The sequence below is a fragment of the Alosa alosa genome, chromosome 13, assembly GCF_017589495.1.
Source record: "Alosa alosa isolate M-15738 ecotype Scorff River chromosome 13, AALO_Geno_1.1, whole genome shotgun sequence".
Classification (NCBI taxonomy): Eukaryota; Metazoa; Chordata; class Actinopteri; order Clupeiformes; family Clupeidae; genus Alosa; species Alosa alosa.
Window position 1 is genome coordinate 7,624,651 of NC_063201.1, and position 22,115 is coordinate 7,646,765.

At 45.0% G+C, this 22,115-nt stretch overlaps 2 protein-coding genes across 5 annotated transcripts in view; both read right to left on the reverse strand.

The window, feature by feature from the left end:
• Positions 1 to 430: 430 nt before the first annotated feature.
• On the reverse strand, positions 431 to 10,365 carry LOC125306017 (collagen triple helix repeat-containing protein 1-like). Of its 4 annotated transcripts, none has more exons than XM_048261153.1 (6): positions 9,596 to 10,365; positions 8,263 to 8,318; positions 7,680 to 7,754; positions 4,148 to 4,366; positions 2,302 to 2,518; positions 431 to 897 (listed from the first exon to the last, which is right to left on the reverse strand). In XM_048261153.1, exons 2-6 carry the CDS (start codon positions 8,308 to 8,310, stop codon positions 755 to 757), a joined length of 702 nt encoding a protein of 233 aa, XP_048117110.1. In that variant the 5' UTR covers positions 8,311 to 8,318; positions 9,596 to 10,365; the 3' UTR covers positions 431 to 754. The 4 variants fall into 4 exon arrangements, with proteins under 4 accessions (XP_048117110.1, XP_048117108.1, XP_048117107.1 ...); XM_048261151.1 differs by having other exon boundaries at positions 8,263 to 8,402; XM_048261150.1 differs by lacking the exon at positions 9,596 to 10,365 and having other exon boundaries at positions 8,263 to 9,583.
• Positions 10,366 to 16,343: 5,978 nt separating this feature from the next.
• LOC125305730 (CUB and sushi domain-containing protein 3-like) overlaps positions 16,344 to 22,115 on the reverse strand; it is a gene marked incomplete at its 5' end in the record, with an annotated part of 171,404 nt that continues 165,632 nt past the window's right edge. Inside the window, 7 exon segments of the mRNA XM_048260650.1 lie at positions 16,344 to 16,950; positions 17,300 to 17,450; positions 18,788 to 18,875; positions 19,306 to 19,418; positions 19,975 to 20,133; positions 20,945 to 21,010; positions 21,405 to 21,584. Coding sequence (XP_048116607.1) covers positions 16,791 to 16,950; positions 17,300 to 17,450; positions 18,788 to 18,875; positions 19,306 to 19,418; positions 19,975 to 20,133; positions 20,945 to 21,010; positions 21,405 to 21,584 — 917 coding nt within the window.

Here is a 22,115-nt window from a genome sequence, read left to right on the forward strand (position 1 = left end):
AGCTTGAAGTGGAATAAAGACCTACGCCCGCTGGCGACCACATTCACGTCTGTTGATTTGATGCTCAAGAGATAGAACAATTTTCTAAACTTTGGCGTTGACGCCAGTCAAGACGCCGCCAGTGGGCTTTGCTCTATTAAAAGTAATGGAGTTCTAAACTTTGGTGTCACTTGACGCGCCTCAGACACCATTGTCTGTGGGCGCTGGCCTTAATTGTGCCCTTATGTGCAGTGGTAGGAAATATAAAAACAATTTCAACCAAGCCTTGAAATGCAGACTGTAAACAGTTGAAACGACCTCCTAAATTAGTAGCTTTATATACTTGGAATCAGTCTTGAAATCATCTCAGACTCTGAGCTGCAGTGTTTTTTGTAAGAAAGGCAAATGCATGACCACAGAGACTGTTAACACCAAACCTTGGTTTTATAAAAATTATTTTATTAACAGATGTGTATAAAAGTCAAGAATAGTAACAGAGCCCAATTGTGCAATAAGGAACTTTCACAGTAGAAGTTTACTGTGTTTATAAGTCATCTCTGACTTGTCACACAATTGATTAAACCTGACAAAAATGTTACAGTTGTCATCACAGTAGTGTTATTGATATCATTGACATCATACTGAAAGTCATAATATTTGATATCAGTAATATTTGATACCTGACCGACAGTTCCTTTTGTAGAAGTAACTTCTTCACGCACATATAGGGCTTGGTTTGGTCTCTTACATTGTAAAAACGTGGAAAAAGGATTATTTATTTAGGCAGTTCCTCGATGATCACCCTGGAAACGGAGTTCCATCCTGTGGAGGCGTCGCCGCGGGGATAGTCGCCGCAGGTGCCCACCCATATGGCGACATCAACCAGGCCGGAGCGGACCCCCTCGCACAGTCCTTCAACTGCCCGTCCACAGACCACCCAAAACCCCAAAACAAGGACGTAGAGGTCACTTTGTAGTCAAAGCATGCTTAATCTGACCAACCCCCCCCCACACACACACACACACACACAGTTCAGAACCCCATCTGTTTAGTTGTTTAGATGCCTCCATTGTTTTGTAATGGCTCCCTCTATGCCCAGAAGACAATATGATCAAGCGGGTGCTCTAATCTGGTGAGAGGACAGGCCTTTTTGGGCCAAAGAGAGTATAACCGCTAAGCTCACAAAGTGGCTGCATTGTCTCTGATTATAGTTCGGTCATGACATTTTCCCCTCTTCCATGATGAATACTTTGGGGCTGCAGATATTCCCAGCCGTGCATGTACTCTGAAATGATGTGCACACCCACGCTCACCCACACACATTTAGTCTATTTTGAGCGTGGTGATGAATTTTGAGCACAGACCATGTATTTGAGTATTTATAGTTTGTCGATGGGAAATGTCAAGAAGGACCAACAATCTATCAGAGCTGACTTGGGTGTGTACTTATGTGTAGTTACTTGTCTGTGAAATAATCACACACAAGTAACTACACATTCATTCCTCAGTTTATAAAAACATTTGAAGTTGATTTATTAACCTTAGATGGCTTTATGGGATATAGTTAGGGTCTCAGTTGCTGTGAGTGTTTATTTTGTAACTGATCATTTTCAAGTTGCTTACAGGTCAAAAGAGGCTACACATCAGGTTGTAGTGTTTAGGAGACCTCATACAATGAATGAGCAGATCTGTCTAGGCCTCTTGTATATATCTTTACCTAAACACAGCAATTTCCTTCTCTAATCTAGCCCTCCTGTGGTTTTTTCTCACTTTTGGATTCTCTGGTTTAGATGTGATGTATCACTGTAGGTACACTGAGCTACAAAGATGAAGTTAGGAAAGTTTCACAGAGTTGAGGACAGTGAGGACAGTGTTGTGATTTTGACCTTTGAGTTTTGACCTGCACATTGTCAACCTTTTAAGTATGTATTACTAAGAGCAAAATGTCCAGACTTTTTCAAGACGTTCACCCTATTTCTATACTTTTACAGGTTTGGAAAGCAGTAATTTATAATTCTGTTCTCTGCCAGACTTTCCAGACCTGAGCAAGCGCTCTCTAATCTAGTCCCTGTGGTTCCTCTAACTCTGGCTGGCTCAGTTGTGGCTACCTCAAGTTACAAAACTAAGGCTAAGTGTTCACTTGAGTTACAGTGACACTGCAGTTATAAGCTGGCGGGTCTTCCATATCTATCTAAACAAAGCAACTTCCCTCTGATTGAGTCTATCTGTGTCATTGTGGTGCCATCGTGTTGGGTCTTGTTGTAAGTTCCACAAAGCCACAGTGATTGAGAAATGTGTGATATGTGTGGCAGTCTTGCATACCTGCGGTTGTCCGGTGGATGTTGATGGTGGAGTTGATCTCGGGGCTGCCCTGGTCCAGGTAGATGATGGACTCAATGGGCAGTGGGCCGGCGCACTCGGCCCCGTTGAAGGTGAAGTACCAGCGCTGGCAGCAGGCCGACTTGCACTTGAGCCTCAGGGAGCCGCTGAAGAGCACGCGCAGGGCGCTGTCCGAGCGCAGCTTGGTGAACGTGCACTCCTGCAGCGGGGACGAGGGACACAAGTGATTTAGGGGCAGCCGTGGCCTACTGGTTAGCGCTTTGGACTTGTAACCGGAGGGTTGCCGGTTCGAACCCCACCCAGTAGACAAGGCTGAAGCACAAGCGCAGAGCAACAGGCTTCACACCAGGGTTGTGCACAATTCTAATTGCAATTCTGCTTCCTGTTTGCTACCTCAATTGAAATGCAGTTCGAGAATTGAATTGGAATTTAAGAGCCAGTTTCAATTAAATTCTGGAATTTTGCACAAGCCTGGTTCACACAAGCTGAGTGGGGAGAGGACTGAAATGGCCTTTTGGCTTTTTACAGCAGAGGTGACTAGAACAGACGAGGTGCATCATAATTCTTTGACTTGCATATGGATACTGTACTTCTGATCATGTGTATGAGATGTGTATTGTCATGCTTAAATGAACACTGCTGTTCAGTATACAACAGCAGGTAACTGAATACTGATTTGTTTGGAATAGCTGATAAGGACTGTATAAGTATAGTATATATACTCTTTTGATCTCTGCATTTATCCCAATCCGTGAATTAGTGAAACACACTCAGCACACAGTGAACACACAGTAAGGTGCAACACACTCTAATCCCGGCGCAGTGAGCTGCCTGCTACAGCGGCACTTCGGCCACTCCTACTGGTCGGGGTTCGAACCGGCAACCCTCCGGTTACAAGTCCGAAGCGCTAACCAGTAGGCCACGGTTGCCCTTATGGCTTAAGGTAAGGTTACACCAAGCTATGGCTGTTGGGACGTGACTAAAGTAACAATTCCCAGACTTTCATCACATCTAATTATCATGTGCAATTTAGTCCAGGCAGTCTGTGTGGTAAAATTTCACCCAACCCAACACTAATTACAACAGAAATTATTTTTGTTGTATTCAGTTCAGGAAAACTTCCCATACCAAAAGTCCATGAAATCCAAGTGGTGCAACATTGGTACACTTGTACAGTTTGGAACCCTGAACATTTTCAGATATAAAACCATTATCAAAAAAAAAAAAAACCTAATGGTGGTCGAGGCAACCCCAGGCACAGTTTTGAAAATACCAAGATCCAAAAACCAAGGACCCTCCCATTAGCACCAGCACTTAACACTTCTGGACATGGGCTAGAGAGGGTGAAGGGCATGGGGGGTTGGCTATTGGCTTTTGTGAGGGCCACCAAATGGGGCTAATAACTGTCTTTGTCCATGTACTTAAGTAATCAGAAAGTTTCTAAGGCTTTCTATGTTACAGGAACATGAAAAAGAAACTCTGACTTTGTGCTATGTTGTGATTGTTAGTAGACGGAATGCTATTGAGAGTAAGGAACAATCTGAGATGGCTAGAGAATGCGGGAGTCTGACAGGTATTGAAAGAGGTTGTTTCTTTGAATTGAATGGGCTCCAACCTGCAGTGGAGTTTGACTTTTTTTTTATTCTATTGTATTATTATTATTATTATTATTATTATTATTATTATTATCTCAATGCTGTAACTGCTTTTAACTTTTAATATATCATGACTGCCAGGGTGCCACACTTCAGTTGGAAGGCTTCTTATTTGCCCCTTGGAAAACAAGTCTCTAGCTCCAGACAGACAAGCTCAGTTTCCAGACACTCACTGCAATTTTGCCCAGGTCAATGCCATAGTTGAGGGAATTCCATGCGCACTGCTTGTAGTTGGGTTTCCAGGGCTCCTCGAAGATTTCGCTCACACACTCGCCCTTCTCACCCTTTGCCCCATCGCGGCCCGGCACACCTGGGGTTCCAGGAATGCCATTCACACCTGGATTCCCCTCTCGGCCTGGAATGCCCGCAGGTCCTTGGACACAGCCGGAATACTGCAAAGTAACGGGAAAGAGAGAGAGGTGCAGATCTCAGCTTGATTAGTGTAATAATGCTTAACGGCATGGAGTACTGCAACTTGGGAAACGAGTTGATTTTCCTTGACTAAGTACCTAAGTACTTAGTTGTCATAAAACTAAGTATTTAGACAAAACAGTTTCCTGATGGGCCTCAATATGGTGCTTTTCTTGCTGTCTTTTCATTCCAACCGACAGAAGGGGAAAAAATCCCTTGCAGTCACTGTGTTCACGCATGAAATGTGAGGACAAATTCCCTTGCTGACTGCTGCACTGCAACATTTCAGTATTGATCAAACACCCAGGCGCCATACTGAGCTCAAATATTTCATCCGCTCCCTTCCAGAAGGGCAAGGGGTTGGGAGAGAGAGAGAGAGAGGAGAGGGAGAGAGAGAGGGGTTTGGAGAGAGAGAAAGAGCGAGGGGTTGGGAGAGAGAGGAGAGAGAGAGAGAGAGCGAGGGGTTGGGAGAGAGAGAGGAGAGAGGGAGGGGTTGGGAGAGAGAGAGAGAAGGCGAGCAAGAGGGAGGGAGGGAGGGAGGGACGGGTGCAGGCTAAATCATTCATCTGTGCTGGGCCCAGTAGCTCAGGCCCCAGCCAGTGATTCATTATCTCAGGCCGGCCGCTGTTTAGACAGATGTTGACTCCCGCGCAGGCCGACTCCAACACAGACAGTCTGCTCCGCTGGAGACGCAGCACTACCCACAGACGGTGTTGTGCGAGGGGAAAAGAGCCGAAAGAAACCCATCTGTGCAGCTACGGCCCGAGCCAGAGTCAGATGGCTCCCTCTGCTGAAATACTTAAGAGCGAAACTGTCATATGTCACTTTCGCTAAGGAAAGTCAGATGGTCTACGGAGGGACTTGCCCGGACCTCACCTCGACAAACACAGGCTGTAAGATGATCAGGGGATGAAATGCAAATATCCCGGCTAATCAACTTAAGGATTTCTAGGAGGCTGGCCAATAGCCACCGACAATTTCTTCAGACTACGACAGATCATCAGGCCAGTCAATATGCATCAGATGGTCAGCCAAAACACACAGACCATGTCAGCCAAGCACATCTTGACCTATTTGCTATTGGAAATGTCAGGCAGTTTGAGGTCACAGGTCAGCTTAGCTATGATTGCTGACTAGGCAACTATTGGCAATTTCACTGATGCCCCACTGAAATGTTGCTGTAGAGTAGATAACCATCTCCTCTCATCCCAACCAAAACAAACACAAAAAACATTGTCCTACCTTTTAAAAAGTATTACATCGATTTGCATAAATTTGCAATGAATATTATTAACTGATCCCAACTGACACAACCCCTGCAGCCTTATAGTGGGAGTTTATCGTGGGGACTTGGCTGGATGCAGTGAGATGGCTGGAAATATTCACTGTAATCTGAATGGCTGACAGAGGGAGAGGTAAGAGAAAGAAAGGGTGAGTCATGGCGATGGCGTGATGTCTATTCAAGATGCCCACACAGAGTATGTGTCCAGCTGATCATTTGGAGGAATGTTGGGGTGACTGTGTCTTTGTGAAAACAGTACAGGGGCGTCTATTTTAAAACCGCCAGCCAACATCTCATGGAGAACAGCAGACCTGCCAGTTATTCATGCAGCACGGCTCACATCTAGACAATAGATACTCAGAGGTGAGCCAGACATGAATGTGAATGCCATGCATGCGCTGCCTTTTTATCACCGACTGAATTTCATTTGCCTCGGCAAATGAGAGCTTGTGGTTACAGAGTGTCTGCTCCGGCCATTTAGCAAGTCTGCTGTCTGGGCCAATGCGGACTCGCTAGTTGAGTAATACAGCCCCTCATCAGTCTGCTTCAGACACAGACACAGCAGTAAGGGTCCTTAAATAGGCAATAGATTGTTCCCATATCAAGGGCGTGCCAGCCATCAGGTGAAACGTATTGATATTTATTAAGCACATAGACAGTGGGCTTGCTTAGAATGGTGCAGCCTTCTCTCCCTTTATCTGTTGAGGGCGCATGCATGAGTGTCTTTGAGAATGAAGCATGAAAATGCCCATAACACAAAAGGGGTTCTGCTTTGTGGACTCCTCTTGGTTGTGTGGCTGTCCCGGGCCTAAGTGCTATCTGGGGACTGGCGATGACAAATTGAGCTCGGTTGTATAGTAATTACCCATTGCACGCATCACCAAGAGCACCAGATTAATTGATTACTCATAGGAGTACGTGCCCTATAGATTTTAAATATTTTTTTGTAGGAAATTGAAGTGCAATTTAATATTCTGGTGGCAGAATCATGAATCATGGACAGCTTAAAGAGATTCATATTTTGTAAGGAATCAGCAAGAAATTGTTATTCTCCATGACTGACCAACCATTTTATCTTGGTTGTGATTACTTAGGTTTATGTGCCAGTAAAATAAAGGGGATCATAGAGATCCATTGTAACTGGTGCAGTTTTCCCAGAAATATTTATTTGAAATGTGGTTGTATCAATCTCTTTGTTATCTAATGAATCGTTTGGAAAGGCACTGGTCAAAACCATTTCTTTTTCATTCTGAAAAAAAAGGAAAACTTTTTGTTCTCTGGTTCCACTTTTCACAAATGCAGCACCACGCAATATGAGAGAGCCACTCTTTTAAAACCACAGACACTTATCAGCAGAGTGGCTTGTGTCTGATCTTCACCCAAATGGTCAATCGCATCCTTGGACTTCTACAATAGATGATCTACAGACAATTCGACTGGCCTCCATTCACACAGTCCAAAAGTGCTGGCTTTTTGGTGAACCAAAGCTCCTTTCTTCACATGCCCCCATCTCCCAAAAAGAGCCGAAATGCAAAAGTCCTTCAGCAAGAGTGAGCAAGCCAGGAAATAATGCATGAGAGAGGCCGAGTGCAGTGAGAGGCAGGAGAGGAATGAACTAGGAGGAAATGTATTATTAGATTTGTGTCTGGCAGGCACTTCAAGGGATGAGGAGGAAAGCAATAGAACAGAGGAGGAAAGAGTTGGTCTTAAAAGAGTAGTTCACACAGACAGCTGGAGTGTGCTTTAACGTGCATTCCTGGAATGGACACTGTTCCAACATGGTGTGTGTGTGTGTGTGTGTGTGTGTGTGTGTGTGTGTTGGATTTCTGTCTGCATGAGAGAACTACTTTGCACAATTCCACAGCACTATATCATGCAAACCTACATAAGTAGCCTACTACAAATATAAAAAAGAAACACTATGATATTCGAGGCTGGGAAAAGAATACCGCTGTGTGCAACTCCATTTTCACTGACACTGTGAACTACAAAGGTGGAGGTCAAAATGTTACCATTTTATAGTGGGTAGTTTGGGCTTCATCTGATTGTCTGGTGCAGTTCTGTTTGTCTGAGTCGCCGTCAGTGCACTAGGATGACAAACAATACTTATGAATGATCTGCTTGGTCTAACGTCGTTTTATATCAATCATTATGGACATGAAAGGTACTTCTTCTTTTTACACTTCCAAGCTTTCCAACTAAATTGAAATTCAATGAGAGGAAGAATAGTCTCGTTTTCCTAACGAATCTGTGTCAGAGATTTCTGTTTTTTAGTCCGTTAGGTTTGCTTACGTCAGCAAAACGATCAGAAGAGAAAAGATCAGAAAAGTTCAGATCGAGACCAAAATCTTCCCATGCAACATTGGACATTGCGTGAACTACTGACAGTACTTTTAAACAAATATATCCTTTTCTCTCAATAACCCTCCAAAATGTGTTATCTGACTTCAAAGTCTAACTACCTATTCCTTGGCCAATAGGCTACATAACAAGTTGGGCATCATAACCTTGCAAGGAATTGGATCAATACCGCCGCCCTTGAGTGCGATATCGAAATAGCTTTATGAGATTCTCTACGTGTAATGTGGCGCTTACTTTTTCGATGTATTCCGCATCCTTCTGACGGAGTCCTCTGTGTCTCATTTTCTCGGCTTCATAAAGAGGAAAGATTAACCAGGAGAAAATCAATAGTCGCGTCGTTGGAGACACCATATTCATTATCCGAAAGGTATACACTGTAACAGAAGACCAGCTTTTCGGAGAGAGGCAGAGCATGAAATGAAAGAAGAGACTAGAAAACGAAGGTCCTCTGTGCCTTCAACTCCCCCCGAGGAGCAGAGTTTGTCCTTCTACCAAAGCAATGGGCTGCACAACTTTTTTTTCTAACTTCATGGGTAATCTCACAATCGGAATTTTGGTGTTCTTATCGGCATAATAGTCCGTCTGCATGCAAATTATTTTCTTCTGAAAACACGTTTTCTTTTAATGCTGCCTGTCATATTAGAGAGAGGGCATTGGGGTTTTTTTTCGTTCATGGAGTTAGACTGGGTGATTTGTATGCACTGCACAGATGTAAAAAGTCTAATAGGTCACTGTCTCACAAAGAGGAGCCATAGCAGTGGTAAGAGATTTACTAACATCACATCAATTATGTTTACAGAGAATATACACTCATGTGTGCAATCTTTTCGATTTGACTGTACAAGCCATACCACATTTTTTCGTGGAGAGTTGTAACAGCTGAAGTAAAGGAATAAAATAGTCAACTGAGTCTCAGTCTAAATAGTATGACTCACTATGACGGTAGAGGCTGACAGCTGCATACAATTATTATTTACTTTATGTACTCTCAGGACCTTGTGCTGTGCATACCAGCTCTTGTAGGAGTTTTGCACAGCCTGTATTTGCTATAAAGAAATTAACCATTGAAAAAAAAAAAAACTCTCTCAAGTGCAACAGTGCAAAGTGAGGTATAGCCACAAGACAAGCAGCAAATGGGTCTAACAGCAGGGTGTAATTGGTTCCTGACAAGCAAGCTAGGACTAGCGAGCATTTCATTATGCCTTACACAAGGGGCTGGTATTGTAATACCCTGCATATATGTGTGCTATTTATCTATCGCTCCCATTAGGTCCCCCAACGCCAGTTATGCAGAACCAACACCTACTGCAAATCCTGGCCAGGTTTACACGGCGACCTGAATTTCCCCAATCCAAAGAGTGCTCAAACAAACCCACCATTCAGTGCACACGCGCATGCACACACACACACACACGTACACACACAGAGACGCACATGCGCACGCACACACACAACCCACACACACACCCATCGCTCTACCCACACACCCACTCCATCTCTCATCCCCCCGTATTTCCTCCTGGCCGTGGGCCAGAGGGGAAGAGGAATGAGGGAACCGTTGGCTTACTGTAAGGAACTTTGTTTCTCTCCACGGAGGTCTAGAGGTCCATCTGAAAGGGCTCTTTCTCCTCACAGCTCCCATTTTTCCATCCACTGTAAATGTTGGATGCCTTGGCATGATTGGAAGTGAGGGGGTTACAATAATGTTGCACCGGCCGATGTTTGCCATCAGGATTAAACTGCCATCTCACTAACGGTCCCTTAGTCTTGTGCCAGTACAATTCTTATTCTGTGTGATTGCTTAGTATAGGCCTACACCAGCTTTGGTAAAGTCTTTGATACAGGCCTATACTATACTGTGTATTGCATAATAGGTCAATGGGGACAAACAATGCTACCATTAGTTTATGAAAGGAAAATAGCATTGCTTTGCCCATCACTTGCCTAATTGCATTATATTGGACAGACAAAAAGGTTTTGAGGCAATTGACTATAAATTACTAATTAACCCCAGCAGAACTTTCTGTACCACGCACACTTTCATTTTGAAAATGCACCCATGTACCCCACCCTTCCCAATTTCTTCCCTGAACTTTTTCTCCTGCTCCGTTGATACACCCTTGTTCCAGCGGCCAGCCATCAGGCAGCTGCGCGGCTCCTTTGATCTCAGTTTCTGCCGGCTCGTCCCAGGCGCCCGGGGCTTGCTCTAGGGTCTCGGTCTCAGGGTGCCTGTGGGCTGAAACACACATTTGTTTATGTTGGAGGACATAGTACATCAGTACTGACAACAGGCCAGGGGCAGGGGTGGGTGGATGCTATGTGGAGCAACAATTTCAATCATTTTGCCAACCCGTGGAAAAAAAGAGCGCGAAAACAACAGACACACTGTGCTCCTCTTCCACCTGAAGTCATCCAGACAGACACCATTATTTTGCTTCCAGGGCGATGGCCATTTGTTTCCAGTAAATTGAACTTTCAGAAGAACACATTTAATGCATCCATCAAACGTGGCACATCCATCATCCTAAATGTGTGTGCTTTTAACTCTTCACACATCCAGGCTACAGCTATACAGACACGTGTGAACTTGGCAGCGCAGACCACATGGTCGACTTACATTTTTAGAGGATCTGTTTGAGCTGATATGCAGTATTATGGATGTCCTTATGTCGCAGCTCCAGAAATAAATCTGTTCCGGTGTAAAACAATGGTTTTATAGGCCTATGCTAGCTCTGGCAGGGTTGCCACTCTCTGCAGATGGTCACCGTGTTTGCGATGACCTGGATTCCACGGCCGGCCTGCAGATGGCATTGCGACATAGCCGATCTCTTGTCAGACCGGTGCCGCAGCAGCAGCGGCAGACATGCAGAGGAGCAGCAGACCTCTCTTGAGCGGCTCACCCATCTGGAGTCATGCCAAAGCGATGCAGAGTATGATATATTATTGACCGTTTGTATTGTTCTCTTCACACAAAAGGTGGAACCACGGGGCGGGGGCTGTGCGACTTCGATAGGCAAAACATGTTTTATAGTGGGTTTAAATGAGACAAACATGGGCGCGCGTTCTTATCATAGACTGTAGGTTCTTATCCGCCCGCCTGCGTCTACCGGCAGCGCGGCAGTCGCTGACGGCTGACAACACACATTTCTCCTCTTTGCCGCGGAAAGCCTTCGGGACTAAGGGGGGCTGATGAGAAGGCACGCTGCTCATTACTCCCCGTGACCTTACGAGGCGCCTGCTCCGCGAATCCTCCACACCAAAGTAATAACTTTCGCGACGGTCCGACGACACAAACAAACACTGGAGGGCAATGGTGTCGTGTGGTTTTTCTGAAAATGGCTGTTGCTAAGGCCCTTGGATCTTTTTTTCTTCTTTTCTGTTGAGCTCTTCAGAAATACACTCCAGCACAACTAGGACAGCCGGCGAGATGCTGTCTCAGGAGGGAATATCTTTTAATTGCCATGGAGAGCCCAAACACAATGCCGAATGGGCCGCAGATAGGCTAGCCTGACTGCTCTGCATCCTTCTTTCAGGGATGGAAAGGGGAGTGGGGAGGCTATTGCGACACCCACTAAGTATTCTTTCAAAGACCCAACCCGTGCGCACCTTCATGCATATTAACACTTGACAGGCTTTGATTTAATTTTGCTCCCACCATTCTCCAGCGCGCCTGCCGCTCCATTCCAAACGAACAAAAACACAGCACCTGAAGGTGTTTTGCCGGCCCCGGCGGTGTGTCTCAGGAGCCCCGGCGCGGCTCCGCCTGTGATTGGGAGAGCGTGAGTGTAGATCAGGGCTTTGGTGTTACAACATCCAGGGAGTCATTCAAAAGAAGCCATTTCATGTGTCACACTGTCATCAAAGGCAGCCCATTTTTATGCTGGCCCCCCTTTTTTATCACATATATTCCGGGAGCAGATGGAAAACTCATCCCCTGTGACAGACAGCTGCGCGACGGCCACTGCAGGAATTTCAAGCAGGTTCTGGGCGAGTATGACTGCAATGCATCAGCGCACTGGAGCTACACACCAGCTAGACTACACTCTCCATCGACTTGCTCATCATTCACATTTAATAGGGAGCTCAAATGAACTCATGATCAATAGTTTAATTTGTGTCTCTTTGTGTTTATTGGCACTATCTCACAGCGTTCAGAACAAGCCATTCAGCAGTGTTGAATATATCAGGGGATTTAATGATGCAATATATTTTTTACATGACAGCCCTTGAGTGACAGGGGAGCAGTGGAGCTCTGACGGACTCGGCACTGAAGTTGGGCATAGCTTCAACCCAGACTTGCCACCTTTAGGACCGTGCTACTTAAGACCTTAAAGCTTCACTTACCCACTTTTTTGCTGCAGTAAGCTGTTTTATGAGTGATAACTAGGCCTACAATAATCCACAGGGTGGGCTTTGTCAAAATGTCAAGTTCAGGTGATCTTTAGTTAAGTGCTAGCATGTATATTATGTTGTAGATTTCACGTCAGAGCTAAATGTCACATCTAGATTCAAGGCACCAACCAACTTCTTCCCCTAGTCAGAATGTTAATATTCATGTGCTGCTGAGTACAGTCCGAAGTTTGAGAGCAATTTCTCTCTCTCTCTCTCTCTCTCACACACACACACACACACACACAAACTCTCCCCCTCTATCTCAGTTGTGCACGTTTGCTGAATCAAGGACAATTTATGCAAATGACATTCAGATTCATGCATTCTAAGCACCATTACCTTGATAATTACAGCCTTCTGTAACGCATCCATTTTAAGTGGAAGGTGTGTTGTGTCAAGGCTCTCATTGCTACTAAAGGACAGAGTCAAATAGTTGACGACAGATACGGAATGAGACAGACAGGCAAACACACAGATAGACCTTAGAACCTTAACACCAGAGACAAGCTGTCTTTGACTAAGAAACCTTAAATGACCATGGCCAAAAATATGACGCCCCTTTCAACAAATGTCTCCGCACAATCAATAAATCAGTGACAGAACTGACTTTTTATTTTATTACACCAGGATTTAATTAGACACTTAATCAAAATGAACCATAATATACCTAAAACCAATACTACCTCCCCAATTGAAGCCTCGTTTGAGTAATTACACTGGGAGATAATTACACGGCAGTTGCTCCGTGCTCTCTTTTGTCATGCAATAATGTACCCGGGAAATTATAGTTTTTCTTACATGGCGCTCTTTCGTTTCCATGGCGCCTGCATTAACTGCTGTGTGAAGAACAAGTCCGTCGTAAAATAAGAGCTAAATAAAACATTACTTGTGCCATTTCAATTATGGAGGGTGAAATCACATAGCGAAGAAACAATTCATAATCTGACACTGGTTATGGTCGTTTTGGTTGGTATGGTTTCATGGAAAGAGTCGGAAGGGATTTTAATCTTGTTCACACGTTCACACTGAGGTGATTTCATTTATCAAGTGATTTCCTGACGTTGGCTAAGACACAATGGCACAGACATTTATTGCTGTGTTCATTTATCTCGAATCACATTTTATATGAACTTTTTTGAAGGGCCAAATGCAAAGCCAGAATCCAATGACCCGGCGATAAGTTGTCGGAAGGAGCTGGTACAAACAACACAGGAAATTGACCCTTCTGAGAGCTTTGCCATTTCACTGGGGACGGCGAAAACTGTCTTGCGTAATTTCCGAAACGTTCACGTGCGTCATGCGCTTTCTTGCACCCCTTGCAATTCAGTGACTTCCTACCTGTGGAGAGGCTTTTCTTTAAAAGCAATTTCCCACAATTTACATGCTCGCCTTTCTCAGATAAGTACATGTGACATGAGTTGATCTTGGAATTTGAAGTAAGTTCGAAGGGCTTTGAAGTTGACACTCTAGTGGCCTGCTGTGCTCTCATGCTCCATGATGTGATAATTCCTTAACAGGTACCTTTCATCAACTCTGGCCTAACACCCAACATCACCATGTCAGATAACGCCAGAGTTGAGCAGATCCATGGACTATTGCTTCTCCCTCTAAAATGGCATGGATGCAACAGGTGCTAGTTAGAATCCTGCCGGGGTGGCGCTATAGACATTTTGGGGCCCAATGAAAGATGCTAGCCCTCTCCAGGAACAGCTCTGGAAAAGGTACAGGGACCCCATTCCATCCATTTCATCTCATACACACACACACACACACACACACACACAACCTGAAATCACATGTGTGATTCTTAATAGAAGAATCCAATAAAGCAATGTAAATATATAAAAGCAACAGCTTTTTAATTTGAAAATGGACATTTACAAATGACACTTTACAGTTTCTTATATTTTACAAATGTATATCTCTCACAAAAATATATCTCTTTTTGAAAAAGTTTTTAAATACCTGTACATTTTTATGAATATATTTACATATAGTGGGTGAGCCCAGACAAACAAGAACATTTGTTTTCTCAACTCATTTGTAATATTTCTTTTTTGACAGTGTGTCTGACTTGGGGTTGGCATTAATAGGAAAGATATAATGACAAAATATGTAGAATATTCACAGCACTGAGCATTGTTTTTCAAAGCAAAAGCCTTTGTATATAAAAAACAACCAGCCAAACAACAGTAACCACGACAACTGTTTCTAAATATACAAAATGCAAATGCCATGACATGACAGTAAAGTGGCACGTCATCATAGCAGCGATGCTATATTTGATTATTTTTGGCTGGCATGTGCAAAAAATCAATGATCAACTGAGCTGAGCTATAAATATGGGAACCTATATGGGAACCTATTCTTAACTTTACTGAAGCAGACACAGACAAAAAAGTCAAAACAGTGCATACAAACAAAATTCCATCTTTCAAACAAAGTAGGCTAAAATATTTTACAAGGCACTATTATGATTGACAATATTACAGGGCTTTGACTTGAAAGTGACTTCCTTTGTTTCACTGTCATGAAAGCAGGTGGTCTACAGAACACCAAAATACAAAATACAAAATACAAATATGAAAAGTCCTTGAAGCAACACTGACGAATCAGTTCAACGAATGTCACCATCCATGGCTGAATACTATAACTCTGTTGCATACTACTCAAATGTTAATTTGCTTATCTGGACAAAGCACTGGAGACAGAATTCAAATTGACTTTCTGACACCAAATAGATATTCATACTTGGTGATGACGCTGTTGGACTGAGAATGATGGATAAAAAGCTCTTCTATATGCCTGAGGTTTTGCCTCAAAAATGTGTGTGTTTTTTAAAATTTTTTAATTTCCCCGTGCAAGGAAACGGTTTAAATTCCAACCATGCTTGTTTACGCAGTAATCACATTACGGTATATGTGAGCGTACATTATACCTGGCCAGTCAAACTGAGTTTGCATGAAAGTGCGCACAGCTAGTTTTAAACTCACTAAATAGATGAACGGGATTCGATTTGATGAACTGATATTGGCTCAAATGTAATGTTATATTCATCTTTGCCCCATGGACTTTGAATGAGGTGAAACCTAGTTGCATGCAGTAGCAGACCTCTAGAAAGGATTCAATATAGCAACTTGGCATTCAGGAACACACAGTAGGCAGACTGTTGGACTAAGTTCTCTCTCTCACGTGTCACGCAAGGACAGAGAATGCAATGCAACGGAGGCTATGGCATAAATGTCATTCTTCTTTGGGTGTATGGAGAGCGTTTGGTGTGATGTTTGGTGTAATGTTGTGTGTGTGTGTGTGTGTGTGTGTGTGTGTGTGTGTGTGTGTGTGTGTGCGTGCGCGCATGCATAAACGGACCACACCATTAAGCATATGACTCACGCAAAACCGCGAGCCGCACCATTGAGGACAGACGGGCGAAGAATGGAGCAGCGTCGGCATCGGCGGTGACAGTGGCGGGTGGCGCTTGCCTTGACCACAGTCCCAGTCAGTCGCAGGGCAGCAGTTCATTTAAAATGAGCTTGAAAGGACGCTTTCATCTACAGCGGAAAAAAAACCAAAGTCCTCATATCTGTGACAGAGAACAAAGAGAAAGAGAGAGCGAGAGAGAGAGAGAGAGAGAGAGCAAGGCAGAGGGATGGATAGGGAGAAAAAAAGAGAAGGATAGAGAGAAGACGACAGAGTGAGAGACCAAAAGAAAAACAAATGCTGTGCAGGGAAGACCTAGAGGTCAATGACACAAAGGGTCCTCTTTCCATAGATGTCCTGTTGGATCTCCTGGTCTGGTTCTGAGATGTGGTGGCTTCGGCGTGGGCTGTTGATCCTGATCTTGAAAAACAGGGATGCTTTGTTTTGTACCAGAAGCAGCAGGTCAAGGTGGACCCGCAATCAATACAGACACATACACACACACACACACATACACATACACAACACACACACAAACACACACACACACAAGGACTTGAGGTCTTTCGAGGTTCGTCATGGAACTTCACATCAAAAATTAGCAGATGTAAAAAAAAAAAGTATTCCACTGAACGACACACCGATTTAGAAAAAAAAAATCCCAGGAGACCAAGGAGGAAAAATTAGCTTGAAACTACAAAATAGACAAATACACTCTCAGAGTGTGGAATATATTTAGAATGCTTCACTCACATGGTGAAGAGAATGCGACTCTCTCTCTCTCTCTCTCTCTCAATAGATCCAATTCGCCGGATCATGAGGTTCACTCAAGTGTGCTTGTGGTTTTCTGCAGGCAAGTAATCTTTCAAAAATAAGGTTGTCACCCATTTACAAAAAAAAAAAACATCCCTTTAAAAGACGTTATGTTCCATCCAAGGAGGACCCCTTTGTCAAACCATTGTGCAGACAGTGTTGAGGTTGGGGTCAAAGCGCACGACTTTGCCTTCAATAGATTTGGAGTTGGTGTTGTACATGGGGTTCTCGAACGTGGCCTGGCCATTGTTGTTCTCGTGCACTGAGCAGCCGGAATACTCCGTTTTATCGGTCTTCCTGTAAAGGACACAGGAAAACACAGTTACTTATGCATCATGGTCACCACACCTGTGAAAAAAGTTGTATTTTTCAGTCCATAATTAGCTCACATGCAGGATGTAGCAGGGTTTTTATTTAGTAGATATGACACAGGAGACATATGCCCCATGGACAACTAAATCCTCTTTACTGAATGCACTGACAGAAAATAATTTTAAAAATATTTAAATTTTAATGTTAATTTAACTGTTAGGGACTAACTGTCCCTAAACCCAAGCTGGTTTGGAGACACTTCAGCACTGCAGTCAAGTTCTGGAGTAATCTGTCCTTTAAAAAAAATACATCAACTTGACAGCTTGACACATACCGCTGTTTGTAAAGGTAAAATCCAAAGCCTGCAAAAATCAGGGCGAAGAAAGGCACAAGGATTGCGATGGCCACAGAGCTGCTGTTTGTTCCGTGGGGAGCCTCAGGTGTCCTCGTTGTCTCCGTAAGGTTCAGACCTGCCAGGTAAGCATCTATTACAGTTTTAGTATACAGATCCACACACTCATCATGTCACACGGCTAGCATCAGTTAGCATGCAGAGGTAACAATGACAGGCAGCAACCAATTTCACGCTAAGCTGCTATTTAACAAGTGCCCCATAAAGAATCGGTTAGCATACAGAGGTAACAGTGACTGTTACATGGGTGGGTATGGCATAAACATACAACGTCACGCTAGGCTACCATTCAACCAAGTGCTCTATGATGAATCCGTTAGCATATGCAGAGGTAACAATGACTGCAAAGAGAATATATTTTCACACTGACCAACAAGCAATACGCATCAATTTGTGACACAAACAGCACGGATGACCAGCTGATGGTTCTCACTCTGCTTCAGAAAAGTTTGACAGCTTTTCATGCTAGTAGCCAGGGTCTATCACTAAAGAAAACAGGCAACTCCACCAGCCAATTAGTTTGCTTGTGTGCAGTAATAATAATAATAATAATAACTTGGACTTATATAGCGCCTTTCATGGTACCCAAGGTCGCTTAACAATGAGGGGGTTAGGGGTCAAAGGACTTGGTGAAAAGAAATGTTTTGAGGTGCTTTTTGAACATGGGCAGGGACGGGGCAGAGCGGACAAGGAGTGGTAGACTGTTCCAGAGTGTGGGAGCGTTGACAGAGAAAGCCCTGTCCCCAAAAGTCCGCAACCTGGTGCGGGGGGTGGCCAGCAGGTCCTTGTCAGAGGACCGCAGGGAGCGTGACTGAGTGTAGGGGTGGAGGAGATCTGTGATGTATTGTGGTGAGAGTCCATGGAGAGATTTGTAGGTGAGCAGGAGGATCTTGTAGGCGATGCGTGACTTGACTGGCAACCAGTGGAGCTGCTGGAGAATGGGAGTGATATGTTGCCAGGGCTTTGTGAGGGTTAAAACCCTGGCAGCTGAGTGCATGTGCATGGAAACAGGGGTGAGACTCCTATGGTGGCTAAACTGGAAGTAAGCAAGAGTTGCCTGATGTCTCTTACAATGTTTGTTGAGCTCAGAGCTATAATAATTCAATCAGTTCAGGACACTGCCATGGCAGAGTGCTATTTTTCTGAGAGCCTGTTGTGAATCACCCTAATCATACAAAACAGAGGTGTTGCCTCAAAACGTGAATTTATACAACCCTCCTGTAGTGGTTGCCACAAATCAAATTACTTTTGTTCAATTAAAAAGCCTAATTACATTACAAAACTCTTCAGCGGTTGCACTATATTCAATTAGCTTTAATTGAGGGATGAATCACTCAGCATGTAAACTACCATTAGCAGTGGTCCTCGAAAAGCTCCGGGGAGAATAAAGCCAAACAGCAACTGATTTACCTTGTCTTTGCAGTCCAAACGGCCCGTAGTCTCTCCCCTGTATGAAGCCTTGGTAGACGTACGTGCCGCGGTCGGGCTCGGCGGAAACCTAGAGGATTGGCAGAGGCAGTTAGGAGGGACACAGGTGATGAGTGCCACCACTTTTTCTCTCTCAGAATGTGCCACTGTCAAATGCCATTCAAATTCACTGGCACAGTCCTGCTTTTGAGTGCACACATTCCTAGTGCATAGAAAGTTAACCGGTCTCCCCTGTAACTGGCATGGCCCCCCCATGTTGTCACTTATACCTCTTTAAAGTTCACTTGAGAGCTCTAACATCGGCAAGATGACAAGATGACTGTATTCACATCTATTGAAAACAAATCACCTATTGCAGAAAAAAACCCCACACACCAACACATTCATTTGCAAGCATAATAATCCTGGAATATTCTCTAGTCTATTGTCCCCTTTCCCTCTCTCCTGGCAGGAGATTTACTGGTCGGAGTTTTGAGGTGGCTAATTGTGTTGTTACTCACAAAGCCGTCCATGGCCCAGGTGTCCTCGGTGGTCTTGCTGTAGGTGCTGTGGGCCAGCGTCTGGCTGTGGTGCAGCTGCAGGGTCAGTCGCGCCTCACGGCTCTTGTACACACCTGTAGAACACAGCCATGCGCTTAGAACCTGGAACTGTTATCAGCGCTGTACAGGTGTCTTCATAGACCAACAGAATAGAATTGCACTGAAATACTATCGATGCCCATGTGGATGAACTTCAATGTGTAAATGCACTGAAATGTCCACTATGTACATGTGTGTGAAGTAGACAAAATTACTGTAACTTGACCACTAGGATTTGAGGCAGTTTGTTTCACACTAATAAGGTTGCTTTCGGAACCTGCCAAGCAAAAGGCAAGCTTTCCCTCTCAGGGTATGATTGCTCATCTGCATAATATTCAGTCATTATAACACTATAAAAGTTGATCATGAGGATCATATGCACTATATGTCTCACAGCACATAAACCCTCTGCAGGTTAACTCTGCTGGAGCAGTGCTTGTTATCACAGTGGTGGCATGGCAGGAGCACTTGCCTGCCTGTCAGCCCTGGTGTGTGTTACTGGCTCCATTAGTTCAGTGTAGGAGAGAGACGAACACACACACACACACACACACACACACACACACACACAGTTCGCCCCGTGAGGCTGACCTGAGAGCAGCAGCTCCACGTCGCCGTCGCTCAGCGTCACATTGACTCGGCCGGTGGTCACGTTCAGGCTCGTGATGGTCAGAGTCATGGGCTGCTTGACGCCACGGTGCTCGAACGAGCCTCTCCAGACATACGCCAGCGCAAACACGTCATCGGGAACTACGCAGAGACGGTTAGAGAAGTGTGAGAGACAGAGAGAAAGAGAGAGAGAGGGGGGGGGGTAAGGAAAGAAGGAGAGAGGGAGGATATTAGACCACAGCGCTTGAGAAGCACTTACGACGTCCAGCAATTAACCCTTAAAGGTGTAGGTTTTTGAACATTCTAAGTTCCGCAACAATTGAAGGTTCTAAAATTCTATGTTGAATTCATTGAACCTAGATATTCTTTAGAATGTTAATTTCCCAACATTCCCGTCACACCGGTGTGACGGTACTCCTTTAAGGGTTAAGATTCCTTGGAACTAATATCAGTGAGCAACTGAGCTGGTCACACCTATGAAAGAAGGAGAGAGGGAGGATATTAGGCCACAGCACTTGAGAAGCACTTACGACGTCCAGCAATTAACACCTTCCTGTCACTCTCGGTGGGAGTCACCTGCATGTCATTTCTGCATGCGGAGAAGGCTGATCGCGGCCAGCTACACGCGCCGACATTCAACAGGACCGGAGTCTGCTGCTCATTAATGAAATAGTGCGGCAGCAATGCTGCCAAGATGATTGATGGCCCAAATATGAGCAGCAAGCGCCATGTGCAATTAGCGTTTTATCTGTGAATTCCCGGTGTGCCGCACCGGGCCTAATGACAAACTCCCACGCAAAACATGACAGGGCCCCATCATTTCAAAAGTCCTTTGTTTTGTGAAAAATGGAGATGATGGTAGCAGACGACACAATGCTTCAAGACAACATAATTCTGTTTAGCCCAGTGCTTCTGCCCGCAGCTCTGAAAACGAGGTGTTTTAAGATCTTACCGTTAATCTTGGGACTCGGCGTGCCTTGGTCGGCCACCACGGCTTTCTCGGAGGTTTTCGAGCCCGCTAGGAGCAGATAAATATGCACGTTACAGGTACAGTTGGCTACATTCTCCACATCAACCCCAACCCCACAACAGGCCGACTCTCTGGCCCTGCTTTCTGTGAAGAGATTTATGTAACGAAAGCTGCTATGACTATGAACACAGTCCTCAGTAGCAACTGAGGAGCTACAAAGGAGCCCACAGTCCTAAATCTCCAGCGCTCATTTGATGGGAGATGTCTGGGTAATGTATTGCATGAGGATGCAGGGGAGGGCTGGGGAGGGGGAGGGGAAAAAGAGGAAAAAGTCGAGGTGTCTAATATAAAGCCATAAATCCTATAGGTAAAGCCTCTGCTGCTCCTGCTGTGTGTGAGATGGAGACGGGAGACGGGATGCGGGATGCGGCCGGTCCCTCACCTCGGCAGACCGGAACTTTGCCCGTCCACGTGCCATCGGAGCGGCACACGCGGTGCTCCGAGCCCCCGGCCAGGAAGAAGCCGGGCTGGCACGAGTAGATGAGCGTGTACCCGAAGGACGGCAGGTCCATGCCAACCACGCTGGCCTGGGCTGGACTCTTTGGTTGCTTGCAGGAGTGAGCTGTGGAGAGAGATGGAGAGAGAGAGAGAGAGATGGAGAGAGAGATGGAGAGAGATGGATGAAGAGTGAGAGGGAGAGAGAGATGGAGAGAGAGAGAGATGGATGAAGAGTGAGAGGGAGAGAGGGAGAGACAGAGAGAGATGGAGAGAGAGAGATAGAAAAAAGGGAGAGATGGAGAGAGAGACAGAGAGAGAGAGGGAGAGACAGAGAGAGAGAGATGGAAGGAGGGAGGGAGGGAGTGGGTAGAGGAGAGGAGAGATAAATAAAAAAGCGACAACAAGTTTTTGGCTTGCTTGCCCGCCAGACCGACACCTCACTCTCTGGCGGCAGCCCTGTCCAGGCGAGCTCAACGGCCAGCTCCAGAGGCAGCCCTGGGGAGGTGATGACTGCATAGGGCTGCATACAGGCTCAACCCAAACGAGGAGTCTGGGGAGGTGATGACTGCATAGGGCTGCATACAGGCTCAACCCAAACGCTCGATGGTGTTTTATGCCCCCAACGTCGTCTTCCAGGCAGCGCTGCCACCACTGA

Bases quoted from the DNA above. Each gene is read 5' to 3' on its own strand.
- LOC125306017 (XM_048261150.1), bottom strand. From the start codon at position 8,442: ATGCTCTGCCTCTCTCCGAAAAGCTGGTCTTCTGTTACAGTGTATACC. The intron at 7,755-8,262 runs GTAAGCGCCACA...TTGTCATCCTAG, and splicing joins ATGCGGAATACATCGAAAAA to TGCACTGACGGCGACTCAGA. The intron at 4,367-7,679 runs GTAACATTTTGA...GTTACTTTGCAG, and splicing joins AAACTACCCACTATAAAATG to TATTCCGGCTGTGTCCAAGG.